General features: G+C 39.0%; 1 protein-coding gene across 2 annotated transcripts in view; it reads left to right on the forward strand.

Moving 5' to 3' along the window:
* LOC111581569 (protein bicaudal C homolog 1) overlaps positions 1–9,151 on the forward strand; it is a 71,543-nt gene extending 62,392 nt beyond the window's left edge. Inside the window, exons 21-23 of one of the 2 annotated variants that reach the window (XM_055018594.1) lie at positions 991–6,927; positions 7,547–7,714; positions 8,652–9,151. In XM_055018594.1, coding sequence (XP_054874569.1) covers positions 991–1,118 — 128 coding nt within the window. In that variant the 3' untranslated portion in view covers positions 1,119–6,927; positions 7,547–7,714; positions 8,652–9,151. The remainder of the gene's footprint in view (positions 1–990; positions 6,928–7,546; positions 7,715–8,651) is intronic. The other variant, XM_023289788.3, reaches the window with a different exon arrangement.
* Positions 9,152–18,672: the final 9,521 nt, after the last annotated feature.

The following is an 18,672-nucleotide window of genomic DNA, read 5'->3' on the forward strand; positions in this document are numbered from 1 at the left end:
TGTTGCTGTAATTTCCACCAGCAGCAGTAAATCGGATTAAGGCGAATTCTTCTCAGATGAGTGCATTGTTATTTCACCAGCTGCTCCAGCTGCCTCTCTGATGCTGATGTAGGCTCTGCCCCTGTTGTTGCACTCCATCTAATGTGAATGTGGTGGGTGTCACACTTCATTACTGGCATCGTTCTTTGGACATTGTAATTGCTGGAGTTGTTAGGCTGCGTAAGTTGATCATGCTCGTGCTGGGATCATGAGCTTCCTGTCATGGGTATTCTGTAAATGTTGAGTTCAGAAAACTCCGACCAGAGCCGGGGTTGACAGCGAGAGCAACGAGGGGAAACGTCGAGGCCAGAGCTCTGATTATTAAGGAAGTAGAGTGATCCAAAGCCAGAATTGGTTTTTGCTGCCTGTTGCCTCAGCCAAGAGCAGGTCAACTTTCATCTCCCCAGACTGACTCAACGGCTACGAAACAGGAATATGCACGACTGTCTGTCTCTTTGTCTTTCTGCATTTCTGCCTTATAAAAAGATGGAATACCGGTCAAGGCAATCCAGGTTTTAGCTTCCTGCCGGTCTGCCAGTAAAAAGAGCTGCTGGAGAGAGTTTTCTGTCTCCAGTAATCAAACTGAAGGTTTATGCTGGCAGCAGAAGAACACAGCTATCATATGAATAACTCCGAGATGCCAGGGTGTTCCTCTGACATTTTTATGAAAGCATTTTGTCCAAACTGTGCTGTGTAAAACCAGATGGACACAAAGAGGGCTTTTGTTGATCTGAGCAATTCTTTAGTGATTTGAATCCAATTTTCTTGTCATTGTTGATCAATGGCACTAAAAAGAAATGTTAACACACTCTTTGCTTGTATTTGCTTTTTTACTTTGATTTGCTGAAATTCCCATACCGGCACGAGGAGAAGTTTCCCGCATTAAAAGCCATGTTTGTGTCACCTTTCCTGTTGCTGATGTTTTGTGGTCCTTTTTTCCTCCTTCCTCAGAACTAAACAAGAACCGGAGGAAGCTATTTGAGCCACCCATCAGGTCCTCGTTCCTGGAAGGGGGAGCGAGCGGCCGCCTCTCCCGTCAGTTTCACGCCGACATGGCCAGTGTGAGCGGGCGATGGTAGGAGCCCTTGGGCCAAATCCCAAAAGCCGTCCATGATGGGAGACGAGCCTCCAGCGTCTCTCAGTGATGCCCAGGTTTCAGCGGTTGTTCACCCTTTTCAACTTCAGCTGAATTAAGACTGTTCACAATGTTTCCATATAGTATAAATATGTATATGTTTAAAAAAAAGCCATAGTTTTACATGAAGTACCAATAGTTATAAAAAAAAAAATCCATGAGGTTCAGTGTTCACTCCTTATAGGCCCATTGAGTCTATATGGAGCATTTCTATATGAAGGGTGATGTTATGGTTTTGAAAAAAAGGTACTGTCCAGTATTTCTGTCCACTTTTTGTTCAAGGGAACAGGCAGAATGATTAGTACAATCATTTTACCCACTGATACTACCTGCATTTGCGTCATGCTATTGTATCAGTGACATGCACTTTAATAATACTAAATTTTTGCCTGTGAGAGCCTTATTCCTTAGATTGAAATAATAATAACTATGCATTTTTTATTGACTAAAAGCACAGATGCATTTTGTACCAAAACCAAAAGTAAGCACTTAGCCAGCGAGATTATGGCGCCACCAAATGAAGTGCAAAAACAAGTCGGCACACGTCAAGTGGTGACTGGATCAACTTTAACACATTATACCAAAGGAAAGTATCATTGTGGCCTTTGACCTTTCAGCTGCCGTCAGTGTTTTGATTGGTGGACATTCCTCCAAGGTCAGTGTTCAACAGTAGTTTGTCTGTGTATTTCTAGACAAAATGGGGAAAAAAAATTGTACTCATTATGCATTATGATTTTATTTTTAGTTTTTATTACCATTTTAGGCGAATGAGTGGAATGTTTATTGGTAATCAGTTTACATATGTATTTTTTATATGTTCATAAATGAGTTTCTATGATTTTTGTAATTAGTTTACTAGTATCTTTTACTTTTTTCTCCCCTGCCCCTTAATCTGTGGAGCCATGACATGGCTGTGCCATCAGACAGCAGTGGAGATGTGAGGCAGTTAGGCTAAGCTTCATAGGCCTCGCTCTGATTGTGTCAACAGGCATCTTTTTGTGGTTTTCCTGGTCTGTTTATCGTTCGTGATCTTTTGTCTCATCTGTTGTTTGTCAGTGATGGCCTCCCTGTGGCCCTTTCCGTGTGCCTCAGATCTCCCAAAACGCTCTTGCATGTATCTACAACTTGAGATGCCACAACTGTATGCCATTTTTTTTGTCTTCCTATTAACTGGCTGTTCCATTTAGAGCAAAGAAAAGACCTCATAACAGAACAAGGCCGTGCCTTTGTAGCGAAAAGTGCCAATGTACATAACTAGTTTTTCAGCAGGGAGATGTTTTGTTAAGAACACTAATATTTTGGTCTGACCTTACTCTCCAGATAGGAGGTGCATCACACAAAGAAGCAGTATGTTCACAGCCAAGTGGGTTTCATATGAGCATTTCTGTGAGGACACAAGTAAGGAACCAAAGTCACCAGAAGGACTGTGAGATTTAAGATGAAAACAAATAAAAATAAGGATATTTCTGCTATCAGTCATGCGATCTAATATCCCTAAAACATGGTTAAGCAGTGTTTAATAAAGTAACAGGATTATGCATGCCGCAGCAGAATTTATCATCAGAGCTTGTGTTTGTTCTGCACTCCCATATTATGTTCAGTCATGTGTTTTAAAAAGGGAAAACATCCTCTTCCAGCAGTTCATTAACTTTGGATAACTCAAACGTTTTTTTTGTGTGATGTTCTTAAAATATTTCTGAGGATTTAGACCACAAGCCGGTCCATCGTCCAACGTCCTGAGCATTCTTCCAAGTGCAATTAAGTGCCTCTTTGTATTTTTTATTTCTTTTTTTTGTGTGTTCATATTTACAGTTCAGTAAGTATAAAAGCCTCGACTGAGGAATTTCTTATCTTGGTTTAAATGAGAGTACAGTGTATAAAAACTATAAAGTATGTGGACGACACTAATGAGAGATTCACTGCCAAGTGCATGAACATTTATGTCACCAAATTTAATCAAGACAGAAAGTAGAAGCAGCTCTCATACAATCTCAGAGATTTAGATTCACAATGATTCCCTTTAACGTGATTTGTTGTTTGTCACTTTTAACCACTTTTCCAGCCTCCATCACATCTGATTTGAGCCATTTTCAATGTGGTTGTCAAGTTAGTAACACTAAGTAATAGTCTGACATGGTTGCTGAAGCCGACCAGGTAATTCTTTTTTTTTTTTTCTTCCAGTAAGGTCTTAATAAAAGAGGAATAATGCTAATATAGAGAAGGATTCTTTATTCTGAGAGGAAACCGGGGCCGGTTCGCCCCCACTCATCATGGTACTACATTGAAACTGTTGAGCACTGATTCTCCCAGTGCTGTGACTCGTGTTCCTGCCTAGGAGACATTTGTTTTTTCATCCTTCGCCTTGTTTGGAAGCGTTTGCTCAGAGGGCAGTAGAGGTTCTTGTCTTAGCGAAGTGAATGTTGTTTAAAAGAATTTATTGATTCATGTTATTGCAGCTTGATTACGGATCAGTGAAGGGATTCACCAAGTCAAAAAGTTTACTGCCAGCTTGTCTAGTCTTTGCCCTTCATAGAATAGTTTCACAATGTCTTTGTTGTATTAGTCCTATTGTTGTTCCCAAAGGGATTTATTTGAAGGAATCTTTGTACTGCAATCAAATGGTACATTTATAATAAATGTAAACCACTAAGGAAACAATGTATTACACAAACTTTTTGTACAACTTTTTCATCCTATACGACCTTTAGTTTTTTGCGTGAGAAAGGTACAATTCTGCACAAAGTTCCAGAGAAGAATTTGTGTATAAACATTGTCATGTGGCCAAAGCTCTGTTCACTGTGGCATCTTTTGATGGTATTGTTATTCCAACTGTGTTGTAGTACAGATATAAACAGAAGACATTTTGGAGAAACTGTCAAGCAGGCAAAAAAAAAATGTTTGTTTAAACATTCAAATGGTATTATGAAGGTATTAAATATATGCAAACAAACTCTCATTTTGCTTCTCTTTTCTGCACATCGCACAGAAATGTCAGTTGTCCTAAGCCATCAGGATATGCAGACTGTCATTATCTGTATGATTTTGTAACTGTTCTACTTCTAGAAGCCAAAAAAAAAAAAAATAGTTGGCTGCACCAGAGCACAGATATTGAAGCCTCTCCTTTGGCCAAACTTTTTGATGTGGTATTGTGAAATATACCAAAAAAATCACACTAGCAAATTTAAGCTTCTAATTATGATTGTTCAACCACACAACACTTTATATCAGTTTTCTCTGTTCAAAAGCCTCCCAGTTAAACCACAATAACAAACACATTCACACTCTGCAGGTTGGGAGACAACACAGTCCCAGTGCCATATGGTTCTGGTGACATACATGCCTACATGAGGCCTAAGCCACAATGCCAGCATCTGCCTAATCCAACAAAATCAGTCTTTGCCTGACGGAGACTCTTGCAAAGACATAATGCATGAGAACAAATTCATATTAAGCTGTCATCTGTCCCACTGAACACGCAGCTGGACCATGAAAACACTATTTGTCTTCTTCCCTTTTTCCTGTCTTTGTTTTTGCTGTTTTTCAGACATTATACCGTTTTTTTTTTTTGTTGTTGTTTTTTTTGGCTTGATTCGTTGCCAGGAATTGAGTTCAAATGTGAATGCTTTGTTTCCTGCTTAATTTTGCTCTCTGCAAAGCAAAAATACAAGCAGTATTACTGAGAAACTCAGGGGGGCAGTGTTGCCACTAAAAAGAACTGATAAAGCGTGGAGAATGGTAGCTCAGCAACAGACTATTAGATGGTTAGAAAAAAATTCAATAGCAATACAAAATTACTGGTATTCTTTTGCGAGATTTAATATAACTTGATCTCAAAGTAATTCCCATCTACTTATGAGAATGGCTTTTATTGTAACATACAGTCCACTGTCAGGTTTGTGATTGCACTTTTTCAAGCTGTTTCTTGCCTGACGTAGGAAACTGCATCCAGTTTTTCCATTTTATTTATGATGCCATTAATTGCGCCAAACCTCATCCGCAGGCCTCTCTGATTATGGCCACAAATTAATGTTCAGATGGCACACAGAGACAGACGGAGCCTCTCATCCAACACAAATGAGCCCTTAACAAAAACAGGTGGTGCCACTGAACTATGTTTTCTGTGGCAGCTTGTGACTCACTTTCTCCTCCTCTCTGTCATTTCCACAGGTGCTTGGTGAAGTACAGAACACAGACCGCCTTCGTGTTTATGTAACACCAAAACACTGAATGGGATGTAAATACTGGTATGTTTAAAAAAATAAAATAAAAAAAAAAAAAGAGCTCGGGGTGGGACTGTGTAGGAAGGATGTTAAGAAAACATTTGTCATGGTGTCTGCTGCCAATTCCTCATATGATAAACAGATCGTAATAATGAAACCTCACAAAATAGTCATCTGAGGGTAAATCTGTCTCGGTTCTGCAGAAACAAATACACTTTACCTGACAAAAAATACTAAAGAAAAGCTATTGAATCGCAAAGATCAAAGTCTGTCTTTGTCCCACTTAGTATAATTACATGTATAGCACAGCTGGCAATCACTCTCAGCGCCTGGCATGACTAATTTCAATTTCATGTTCCATTGTGAGAGATGGAGACAGTGAAGGACAGCTAAATTGCAGGGGGAAAGAAGTGATGGGCTTTTTTGTCACTAACCAACCATGCATTTACTCAGCATCCCGGTAGCCTCCCCGCTTAAAGAGCAGCAGACTCTACAGCATCACATATTGTTCGCATTGGCCGCTTGCCTCTGCAGGAAAGGTGTAAATGAGGAGAGCTGTGACTTGGTTGCTACCTCACCATACCTGGCTCTCCTCCAGTGGACAATATGCTCGCAGCAGCTGATGAGTCTGGCTCATTGTGTCTTGTTCTTTTTCGTCGCACTGTGCACAATGAGACAAAGAGAGAAAATGCTCTTAGGGTTTGCATATATGCAGCTCCTTTTGCAGTGATAGTATTTTAGGTTATATAAACTTTCACTGATTTATTGCAGTTCTCTGAATATCTGGACACTGTCAGAGGCTTTATTCTTCCTAAATGTTGTTTCTAGGACGTAAAAACCTTTCTATCTCAGGCCCTAAGTTGTGTTTTTGAAGTATTTACATTTATTTCCCACTCAGATTTAAGTTCACTTCTGCATCTATTGACCATTTTCTTCTTCATGGTTTGCCAGGATATCAAAAATTAAGTTTCTTAGCATGGAAACTGTCTTTTTTTTTCTAGTTCTAAATAAGACTTCACCTCTTTGGGCTGCTGTCAACCACTGTTCCCTCAAAGCTGCGCGCTTTCGCAATTGCGCACTGCTGACACGGTCTCCACACACAGAAAATCTGCTGCGCACAAAAAAAAAAAATCCAACCTAAATTGTAAATAAAATAAACACGTAACAATTCATTCTATGCTATTTTTCAGTGTGAGTCAGTGAGTGACCGGTGACTAGCTGCTGCAGCCAATGATGCGATTCACATACGTATTTACCATAGACTGTATATAATGGTATTTACGCAGCTAATCAATGTCAGGCTTCCTTATGTGCAGCCACCTTTGTTCTCATAGATATGAATGAGTAGATAGGACACGCCCCTTTGAGCTGCGTGCTACAGCGAGGCTAAGCTAGTGGGGGCAAAGTTTCAGTGCATTCTGTTGATGTAGACGACGTGAAAACGGAAACAAGTATGCCGTCTCACTGTGCTGCATATAGTTACACACTACGTCGTACGATTGAGACAAGGAAACTTGGAATGACTTTTCATAGGTAAGAATAGTTTTTGGTTCTTTTTTCATTATGAAATCTTGTTGAGAGCTTCCAGTCTATGAGAGCTAACTAGTTAGCCACTAGCAAAACGCTAAGGCGAGCTAGCAGCTTGACAACCAAATACCAGACGATTAATAGTAGCTGTAGTATAGTTGTACAAGCAGTAGTAGTAATACTAAAAGTACAAGCAGCAGTAGTAGTATAAACAGCTGTTAGAGTCGTATAAGTAGTATCAGCATTTGTAATAGTATTACAAGTTGTAGTAGCAGTGCCAGTATCAGCAGCAGTAGTGTGTACTACCACTACTACTAGTAGTAGTCCCATTACTATTACTACCACCAATACTACCAATAGTAGTTATAAAGCCTAACTCATGTATATCCAGATTACCATCTATGTTCTTCCTCCAAACCCATTTTATGATTGGGATTACAGGCAGTTCTTTAGGACTGCTCTCAAATAATTGAAATGTTACTAAACAAGGTTATACTTATCAAATTAAATAGCTCTCGTCTCCAGTATATTGGCGAATTCGGTTCTTTGTACTTAATTTATTAGCATGATTTCTTTTTAATATGTTGTGTACAGACTTAATTACTTCTCTGTCTACTTTTCTTAGTCCATGTAGGTTTCCCAGAGACTATGGGTTGAGGAGGAAGTGGAAGTTTGTCGGCTTAGACCTGGTGTCATTCCATCAGTGTTAAACTTCCCGGCTCATCTTGGAAGAGTACGTGCCAGAAAGACCACGACCAAGCAGCCTTGAGATCTTAGACAGCGTCTCCCTGAGGTGGGTGTCAACGGTGTTCACAGTCAGGTCTGTGGTAATCCCGTCAAAAAACAAAACAGAAAAAAATCTAGATTATAAATCAACATGTAACCAAAGCACTCTGTGTATAACGCCATAGTATAGGATGTAGTTCAGAAAACGTCAAAATATAGTATGCTTTACTCAAGAATAACATAGTATGGCCTGTAGTTCATAGTACAGCATGTTGGCAAGAAAAAAAAAACAAAACATAGATTATTATGTGGTTCAAAAAGCGCAAAATGATAGGATGTTGCCTAAAATTGTCATGTATGATATGTGGTTCAAAAAATGTCATAGTGCAGTATATTGTCAAAGTAGTATGTAATTCAAGAAAACATCAGAGTATGTCATCTAAAAAATGCCATAGAATAATAATTTCATTGCACAAGTAAAAGTATAATAACTTTTAAAACTGTTCGAATTCTTATATGTTGCTAAAAAAAACTAAAAGAAACTAAAACAAAAAAAGTCACAGTAATATGTCAATTAAAAAAGCCTATAGTATAGCGTGTCGCCCAACAAACATCATAGTATAGCATGTCGCTCTAAAAACGTCACAGTATAGCCTTTAGTCCACAGCTGTCAGTAGGTGAGGAGCAACACCAAAACAGTCCAAACGCTGGTTTCCAGAGGGTTAGACGATAATTTATTTGAAAGAGTAAGTTTACAACAACACAACATGTGAGGGGGTTAAAAACAAATGGGTGTTAGTAAAATAAAAATAAATAAACAGAACTAGAAGTGAACTTCATGTTGACATTGATGGGCATTCCAACCAGGAACAAAGTAAAAGATAATCAATATGAAAAAAAAAACTCTTCCTGTTCACCTCTTAAAACCCAAAAACACACCACAGTAGCAGCCTAAACTAAAACTACCAATGGGTTCCCTGTTTTCCTTTGTGAACAATTCAGAGGTCCCTCTCTATCTCCCCACACATCCACCAACCACTGGAACACATCTCCAAAGTTCTGCTGGACCAGCTCAGCTTCCCCTCAGAAGAAGTGCTGCCACCTGCCAGATGAAGGAGCCTTTTGAGAGGCAGCTGGCATCGTGATTGGACTGTACTTTGGTCTGTTCCAGTCCAGCTTCAGCTCCAGAGACGGCAGGCGGGACGAGTCAACGGAGGCCTGGTGGACGAAGGCATGCAGCTGAGTACAATCCAGAAAACAACAGAGGAGGAGTGCAGGGCCAGAACAAACAGAGTAGCATCGTATGTCTCTTAGAAAACATCATAGTATAGCCTTTGGGATGAAAAAACGCCATCATATACATTGTATATTGTACATATAACAAGTCAAAGGAAAGAGACATACATTGTAGAATTGTAGTAATTGTGGGCTGACTGATTTACTGATTATCAGTATTTTATTTTTTACTGATTTATGGTAATAAATACATTTAAAAATGGTGCTACTTCGGCTCTGAACCTTTATCTACCTGTGGTCACTCTGTCTTCTGGAGTGATTTGATTGGTTATACGTCACGAATAAAACTCCTTTAACTTAACATCTGGAAACAAAACAAAAACGTATCAACAACGTTTTCTGTTAAAGTTTGTGTTCTTGTAGGTTTAACTCCAAGATTTTAAATACTTTCATTTACTGCAAATGAATATCCAAATGAATATACTCCAAATGTCTCACTAATAATCATTATCAGCCTTAAAAACCCACAAAACACCTCTCTGTACTCGACCACACTTAGTACAGTCCGGTTCCCCCTTCTATAAATCTGCTTGGAATCTTCCACTTCCTGTTTGTCAAAGTGGCCTTCTACCTGGACAGGTTTTGTTGGAGCTCATGCAACAAACATTTTGGGTAACTGCACTTTAATATGGATGGATGACACTGAATTACAGTCTGTATTAATGAGACTGAGTTAAGATGTGTAGCTGTCATTAAATATGAAATTATTTCTCAAAATTCACAGAGAAAAGTCTGAAATGTTTGCTAGGTTAGCGTCCCACATGTTCTTTGGCTCAGCTAAAGCTAACTCTCTCCAACTTCTGGATCTCGAGTTGCTTGTTGTTAAAATATCTTGCTAGATTTGCTGAAGCTCAGAAAGTCTGAGATGTTTGTTAGAAATAAGCTCATTCTCACGTCTTATCTGAACTATCTTCTTTTGTTTGAACTTTCCCTAAACTTAGGAGTTAATGAAAGAGCATCACATCCAGACTCAGTCTAATTTATGTAGGGATTAAACTTCAGTGTCATTCATTGATGTTAAAGTGCAGTTTTTCAAATGTTTGTTGCACATGCTCCCGACCAAACCAGTCCAGGTGGAAGACGATGTGAAGAGAAAGCTCCAGAGGATGAATATCACACATTTATGTTGGAAATAAATGTCCTTCAATTTGACATTGTCATGCAAATGATGTTCAAATCTTTGAGTACTTTGCTGATGTTTGTTTCTAAGTGTTTTTTGACACTCGGCCCCAAAGATTAAAACCTTTTACGGCTCACAAGCTGCAACAATTCACACATTATCAACTATCTTTCTGACTAAACTAAGATAAAAAGTGAAAAACTGCCTGATTCCTGCATCATGAATGTAAATCTTTTTGGTTTTTATGACAGTAAACTGAATATATTTGGGTTTGACATTTGAAAAAACCAAAACAAGAAATTAATTACTGGAGAAAACGACAGATTAATGGACAAAGAAAATGTGTTTTACAACATATATGGCTGAATTACTCCAACATTACAAGATACATACAATTTTAATTCAATTTTATTTATATAACGCCAATTACAGGTCAAATTGTCTCAAGACACTTTATATTTTTTGTCATATTTAAAATATGACAACGTAAGAAATTTAAACCTCTTGACTAATCCAATTTATTATTTGGTTTTTAAGAGACTAATGGACAACTAAAATAACTTTCTCCACTAAAACTAATGAACATGAGGTCAAATAGAAGGAACAGTTTTAAATACTGCAGTCCCACGACGACAAGAATAAAGTTTCTCAACAAAAACTAAATCTGCTGGTGGATTCCATTAATGTCCTAATAAAGGATAATAAAGTGTGATACTAAAGGTTTGTGGTGCTAAAAATCTCCAAGTAAAGATATGAAGTTGAACATCTGGATGGAGGTTGATAAAAGTTGACCTCCCTTCATTTCTCTGGAGCGACTCCATGGATTTTATGGATGGTGGTTAAAGACCTGCTCTTCTAGTGGTCTTCCTTCTAGTCGCTGTAAAAAGTCAGTCCATCCTGGCCGACTTCAACACCTTTTCATGACAACTTGTTCTGCATCCGACCTCGTGGAAACTCAAGAAACTCGGGAAAACCCATCGAGACTCGAAGAACTCGTGGCGACTCGAAGAACTCGTCGGGCGGGGGAAGGTGTGGTGGGTGGTGGGGGGAGGTAGGGGAGTAGAGGGGGGAGGCCGCCACCCACATCTCCGCCTACTCTCCGCCCTGACTCCACCCAGACTCCGCCTTGGCTCCACCCATGTGGTCACTTGGAAACTACGAGGCCAAAGGGACGACGAAATTATGTCTTTGTATCTGATCTGTAGCTCAGTGAGTTAAGGATTTGCCTATGGAGCTGCAGGTCGCTGGTTCAAGACCAGACACTTCTTAAATTTTCTCAAAATCCTGACAAAGACAAAGAAAGAAAACTGCCACTGGCGGGTCTTGAACCTGCGACCTTCCAGTTGGTAGTCACTCTTCTTTTCCCCTGAGCTACTCGCTCAGATACTAATTCTTCTTTTTTTTGCGCATTTATCATCTATTTTTTGTCGTTTTCCAGTTTTTTTTTTAACTCGAGTCTTGACTCGACCGTTTTTCTCAGGAGGTTGGACTTCAGCCTTTGTGCTGGAGGGTGGAACCCTCAGTTCCAAGACTTTCCAAGCCTCCACACCTCCCGAGTCCTCAGGACCTGAGCTTTCACACAGTCTGAGGGCTGAAATTTTCAAAGTCCCACAGTAGTTCTCTGGTAGATTTAACTTTCAGACAGTCCAAGGTATGAAATCTTCCAAGTTCCTGAGTACTTCTCTGTTAGTTTGAACCTTCAGACAGTCTGAGGACTGAAATTTTCTAAGTCCCACAGTAGTTCTCTGTTAGATTGAACCTTCAGACAGTCTGAGGGCTGAAATTTTCTAAGTTCTTGAGTAGTTCTCTGTTAGTTTGAACCTTCAGACAGTCCGAGGACTGAAATCTTAAAAGTTTCTCAGTACTTCTCTGTTAGTTTGAACATTCAGACAGTCTGAGGACTGAAAATCTAAAAGTTCTTGAGTAGTTCTCTGTTAGTTTGAACCTTCAGACAGTCTGAGGGCTGAAGTTTTAAAAGTTTATCAGTACTTCTCTGTTAGTTTGAACCTTTCGACAGTCTCAGGACTGAAATCTTAAAAGTTTCTCAGTACTTCTCTGTTAGTTTGAACTTTCTGGTTAACAGAAGCCTTAAAACTTGTGACCATGAGTCTTGATTTCACATTTAGACCATCCATCTGAGTTCTTCTCAGACCTTCACCTGTGGGTTTTTTAGAAATCTTCAACAAACTTTGATTCTCTTCACTGAACAGTAAAGTTTGTGGAGATCAGAAGGTAACATTAGTTTGATCAATGCCTTCAACTACTAGTAGACATTATCTGGAAAGCAGTTTTCTGAAATGAGTTCTTAGTAAATCTGTCCACAATCAAACCAAGAACACAGAAAGAGGAAATGTTTTAAGAAACAACTTGATGTTTTCATTTTAGACTAGAAAACGCTTTAAGACCTTCATGTTTTTGCTCTTTTTGATCGTTTTATTGTCTCTTCTGTTTAATTTGATCTTCTAAAGTCTAACTGGTGTCTTTTGAAATGTTTTGTCTTTAGTTTGATTCTTCTTAAACGTTTAGTTTTGCTCTTTTCTCACCTTTTATTCTTCTCTAATGTCTGATGTGATTTCCAAATGTTTCATCTTTTTAATGTTTGTTTGTTCAAATGTTTTATCGGCTTGTTTGAGTTTTTTTTCCTTTCCCAATATTTAATGTTCCGATTAAATCTTTAAGGTTTTTCTTTTTAAATGTTTTACCACCTTTTAATGTTTAATTTTCTTTTTAAATGCCTCATTGTATTTGCTGTTTAATTCCTATTTGAAGTTTTATTGTCTTTAAGATGTAATTTTCTAATTAAACATTAAATTTTTTAATTAAATATTTTGTCTTTTTAAAGGTTTAATGATGTAATTAAATGTTTTGCATTTTTTGAAATGTTTCATATTCTTCTAGTTTAATTGTATTTTTTTAAATGTTTAATTATGGAAAATATTTTATCTGTAATTTTTAATATTGTAGTTTTTAAAATTTTGTTTAATTTCATAATGACATATATTGTATCTTGTTGAATTATCTAATTCAATATTTTGTCTGTTGAATAGCATTTAATTATATTTAATGTTTAACTATATTAAACATTAAATACATACGTCTTAAATTTCATAAATCTTTTTAATAATAAAACTTTTAAAAGTTTAATTGTATTAATTTTTTTCTTTGATTTAATTGCTTTTTCTTATGTAGTTTATTTCTTTAATCTTTTTTTTCTGTCAAGATTTTAACCCCAACCTTAAAAATGAAATAAACCCTTAAATCACAATGAAAATACTTCTGTTGTCACAATCATGAGTTAGTCAATTATTCAGTTTATCAATTCAACTTTATTTGTTTAGCACCTTTTACACAGATGATAAAACTAAACAAGCAAAGAGAAAAAACTATGCTAAAACTATGATTAAAACTCAAAAACATAAAAAAAAAAATTTAACATGGTAATAAAATCTGTTGTGTTCAGGGGATGGAGGGAGTTTATTGAAGTCTTCTTGGGCTCACATGGGAAATCATTTAAAATATAAACTTGATATTCAGTCTAAGGAAACTGCAGAGCAACAGAAGAAGAAACAATATCTCCTGTTTTCTCCTTTAATGACTCGACTCTTCTTGTGCTTTCAGACCAAAGAACTACAGACTCTTCACAACCTGCTCAAACTCTTGGTACAGGACCTCACCACACGGGTCAAGAAGGTTTCCATCTCATTTCTACTCTGAAGCTCACCTTCTCCTGCTCAAACTGCTGACAAATGTTTCTGCTGCTCTGAAGTCTGGTCTCCAGAACTTCCTAAAAACTCTCAAAGTCTCTTCTGCTGCAGGTTGCTTTGTAGAACTGTTCCAGAAAACCTCACTAAACCACATGGAGGGGCCTCAAGATAGTCGTCCAAATGAAACCATACAAAAACCAAACTAGCACAACCCAAATGCTAAAGTCTCCTGCAGCCTACCAGAGAACCTTGAGAACAGAGAATCAGGACAGGAACTCTTACCTTCTGGACAACCAACGCTGGTTCTCAAACAAGAACACAGAATGTGTCTGACCAAAAACCTCTAAAGACTCACTACAGCCAAGATAAAGACACAGCTGCACCAAATCTATTAATCACTGCACACATTACCACCATGTGCTAACTGTGGCTAAAGAACCTCATTTACCAAGACAACTATCCAGTACAAAGCCCTACAACACACCAAGAAACACATTAAAGACGATTTTACTGCTGGAAGCTGCAAGCCAATGCCTAAACAACAAACTAAAGCAACGAAGCCAAACCCAGTTCAGTGGTGAACAGAAGCAGAGGAAATGTTTGTCTGCAGCTAAATAAAGCAGGAAGACACTGAGCTGCTCAGGTGTTCCTGATAACACCAACCAGCTGCTCAGGTGTTCCTGATAACACCAAGCAGCCACCTGGACAGCCAATAGGAACACAGCTTCCTGGAAGTCCAGAGGGCTGGCTTAGTGAAGGAAATTTAGTTTAAAGTTGAAGCAGAAAGTTAATAAAGAAAGTTGAAAACCACCTTCTGATACCTGAAATCTCTGAGTTTTCACACAAAGAACACCTGAACATGTCAAACTGGTTCCATAGTAGAACCATCATTGTAAAAACATCATAGTATGGTGTGTTGCTCAAAAAACATTAGGACCCGGCTGTCAGGGGACAAACATGTAAGAAACATGAGAACAGAGAGAACCCAACCAGTAGGTCACAGTTTATCATCCCCCAGTCATCTCCTGAAGTCCATATGGTGAGAGACATCAGTATCTGGTTGTTCATTTACCAGAGGATGCTTATAATCATGCTGATGTGGTCTGTACTCTACAGTATTTTAGTGACTCAATAAATGCCTAAGTTGTTTTTTTTTTTAAATGCTTTTTAGTTTTTAATAAACATTTAACAGCCTATATGTAATCAATAAATGGCCTTTGCCTATCTTAAGAAAAATTCACTCAGAACTCTGATATGTTAACAGTATTAAATAAATCAATAAATACATGCATACACACAAAAATAAGTTAATACATTAACTGTGTTAAGATAAGATTTAGATTTTTAAAAAAGTTGTTTATGTTTTTGCAGAATCCAGTATTGCTCACTGGTTGGTCATTACATTTTGTTAGCTTGATTTCACTGTTTAAAATGATGCCACCTCTTTTCAGACAGAACCTGTGATAATAAAACAATACAAAATTTTTAGTTCCGTGTTAATAAAGCACTTAAAGCTTTAAGTATGGCTAAATGCTTTTTTCAAAATTAAATATATCACTCCTTAGGTGGTAGTGGCCCCAAGTTCAGTAAAGTTGGAAAGATATTCACAGATTGGGACTTCCAGCATCAATAACTCATTAGATATAGGTTGTCAAAACATAAACGGTGCCTCTTTCCCATTGTTGCAAGGCAGACAACGTGCTACAAGCCCAGTTTTATCAAAAGTAGCTGTCTTTCAAGCTACAGGAATAACATTGGTGTCTATGGAGTGAACAGGGTCCGTCTGCAATTTGCAAAACCGCTGCAACAGTAAAGAGAGACAAATATTCAATGACTTCACTCTTATACATTGTAGTGTCACTAAAATCACTGCAGCCTTCAACTGGCTCCTGTTGACAAAGTGTTTTAACAGAAATGTAAATGCTGTAATTTGATTCTTTTAATGAACCATGTAACTTGAATGGATGTGATGCTGGTGTGACCACAGTGCACACGTCTGATGTTGCTCACAGTGGTCCAAGGGACGCTCAGGGAGTTTGTGTGTTTGCTCAGGCTCATGAAAAATTAGAGGGAACATTGCTGTCAACTGTCAGTTCAGTCGATGTCTGACTGACGTGACCAATCACCACCTCCAGTTTTCATTAGAGCCAAACCCTAGTGTCACCCCTGGGTCTCATCCATCTGTCTAAACTCCATCTGGAGGGTCTTTAATAAAAACTGCATTTTCACAACACGGCATATTGGTAAATGTCTTCTATAATGATGTCTCTTAAAGGATTTGTTTTACATTTGGAAAATGCACTTTGATTGTTGTACATATTCACGAAATATGGAATAAAGCAGCTGGTTAGGTTATTTTAGCCTGAAGGCTGGCAGCAGTGGGACATATCTGGCCTCGGACTGACCAAATAAGGGCAACAAAACCTTCCAAAGAGTCTATTTAAAGCTCACTAAATAAATAGCTGTAGCTCATTTGCTTAAACTGTGCAAAAACAGATATAAAAACAACAATTTGTGGTTTTACAGTTTCTTGGCAACCAGCAGAGACTCCAAGATGTTAATGTCCCCCGTCCAAAAAACAAACCAGCATATGTCCCCCTGTTAAAAAAAAGGGAATTCAGTGTGTTAATTTGTGAGTGTTATGGATGCTATTAGGTGGGTTTCCATGTCTTCAGCCAGACTAGCTGCTTCCCTCCATTTCCAGTCTTTGTGCTTAACCAGTTAATCGGCTTCTGGCTTTACAGCTAAATTTTAATCTCCTCATCTAACTCACCGCAACAAAGCAAATAAGCTTATTTCCAAACATGTCAAACTATTCCTTTAAGCTTTTCCTGCATTGTGTGCCCAATTAAATTCATTGTATTAATAACCTTTTTAGACCCATTTTTAATTGGTCTCTCCCGATTAAATCAAAATTCAAATGAGCTCACATAAAGCGAAGTTTCACTGGAGACCTAAAGACACATTTCTGTTATCACACTGCAGCTAAAGCCGAGGCCCGGACCTGACACTGCAAATCAATGACACGCTTCATTTACTGCCCTAAAATGCCAGACAAAAGTGTTTGTGGAATGAAGTGACACACACACACGCATTGACCCCTGGGGACTTGGTATCATTTGCTGCTAATTCAAAATATTGAGGCCCGTGTTCTATATAACATAACTGACCTCCTGTATGAGAAGTGATGCGTAGTGACAGCAGGGAGTGTGCATGTGGGTGTGCGAGACGTAGAAAAGCACAGAGCAAACATAAAGACAGATAAGATGTTTGGATAGGACTCACCCGTCTTTCTTCATCCTATTATTTTCACACCTATTTGGCCTGTTTTCTTACTACACCTTCCTTCCTCCTGTTTCTCCATCTGTCACCGTGAGCTCGTGTGGCCTCGAAGCACAGCAGAGCGAGCCAATCAGAGTGGGCTGCCAATACAGAGCACACTATGACCTATAGGGTGCACACACAGACACACACTGACATAGCAGAGAAATATGAGATTTAAAGAAAGAAAACCAAGAGGAAGCCAGAAGAGGAATGTGGATTGAGAATAAGGGATAAGAGGGAGTGGGATGAACTTGGTCGGGTGTCGCTTTCCCTCATCCTTCCTGCAAGCTCTACTGGAAACACTGATGCTAACACAGAACGACTCTGGCTGGAGGGGATGCGGGTGGGTGGAGAGAGAGAGACAGAGGATGGATGGATGGATGGAGGTAGGATGGATCAGAAAGGAATCCTCCAGAATCGGTCAGCCTCATCCTCCACCTCCTCCTGCTCCTCCTCGCCCATGCTGGATAAGCACAGCAGGGAGAAAAGAGGAAGGGGGAGGGAGACGAGGCGACAGAGAGGAATAGATGGTGGCACAGGCCTATTCAGCAATGAGGTTTATTGAAATTTGCTGTACTTAACGGCATTAGCTGTGCTCTAGTTCTTTTTTGTTTATGTTTTGGTCACAGCTCATGGACTTTTGATTTCAGGGATTAAAGTGGAAAGGATGCAGGATGTGAGGATATCAGCACATAAACGTATAAAAACCATGACGCCAACTTCCCTACATCCAAAACTTTGCTTTCAAATTAGCTATCATTTCATCTGTTGATCCTGACACCAGCAGCATCTTCTCCCTCAGACACAGATGGCCGTGTGTTTGCAGGGAGTGATCAGCATGCTGACCTTCACTTTTAATGAGTTTCATTTCCCAGGCAGGAAATTTGAGCCAGATGCAGTGATGCCCTCGTGAAATCTGAGCGTGGAAATATATGCAGGCCTTTGGTGGTGCGCCTAATATGTTTCCCACTGAATCCGAATGCCACAGCGATTATGAGCTTACCGGGAGTTTAATTCGCCTGCCTGCCATAACCCAATTTTATTTTAATCCTTGCAATCTGCATGAAAATGCTCGCTGGTTTACTGTAACTATCTGATGGAACATGATAAATGTGAGAGTGGTCAAGCTGATCTAGCCTTCTCCTCCTGTTGTTAGAGGTGCTGTGTCAGTGTGCATCACCAGAAGAGTTGGGGTGTTTTCCCTCTCACAGTGCAGCCTATGCAGATCTTGACCAGCATGACTCAGGGGTCCTATAGGCGCAGCTACAGAATATGTATAGATAAGCACTCTGTGGCCTGTCCTCAGGGCCACTTGTGTAACACCGAGACAGACCAAAACAAATGGAAAGTGACATTGCCTCACTCTGATGCTCCCCTGCAGAGTGGGAAAGGCTTTAGGGAACATAAGAAGGAAATAACACCACAATCATCAGCACTTACTTAGTCAAATGCTTATTAAAGGTGCCTGCAGTCTTGCTTGGCCACAATTTAGGCGCACTTGACCTTTTGTGGCTCCCCAGCTGCTCCTGCAGGCCTCTGATAAAGAGGGTGTGGAATCTAGTGGAGATAATTATGAGAACA

This window comes from Amphiprion ocellaris, chromosome 16 (assembly GCF_022539595.1).
Source record: "Amphiprion ocellaris isolate individual 3 ecotype Okinawa chromosome 16, ASM2253959v1, whole genome shotgun sequence".
NCBI classification, from domain to species: domain Eukaryota; kingdom Metazoa; phylum Chordata; class Actinopteri; family Pomacentridae; genus Amphiprion; species Amphiprion ocellaris.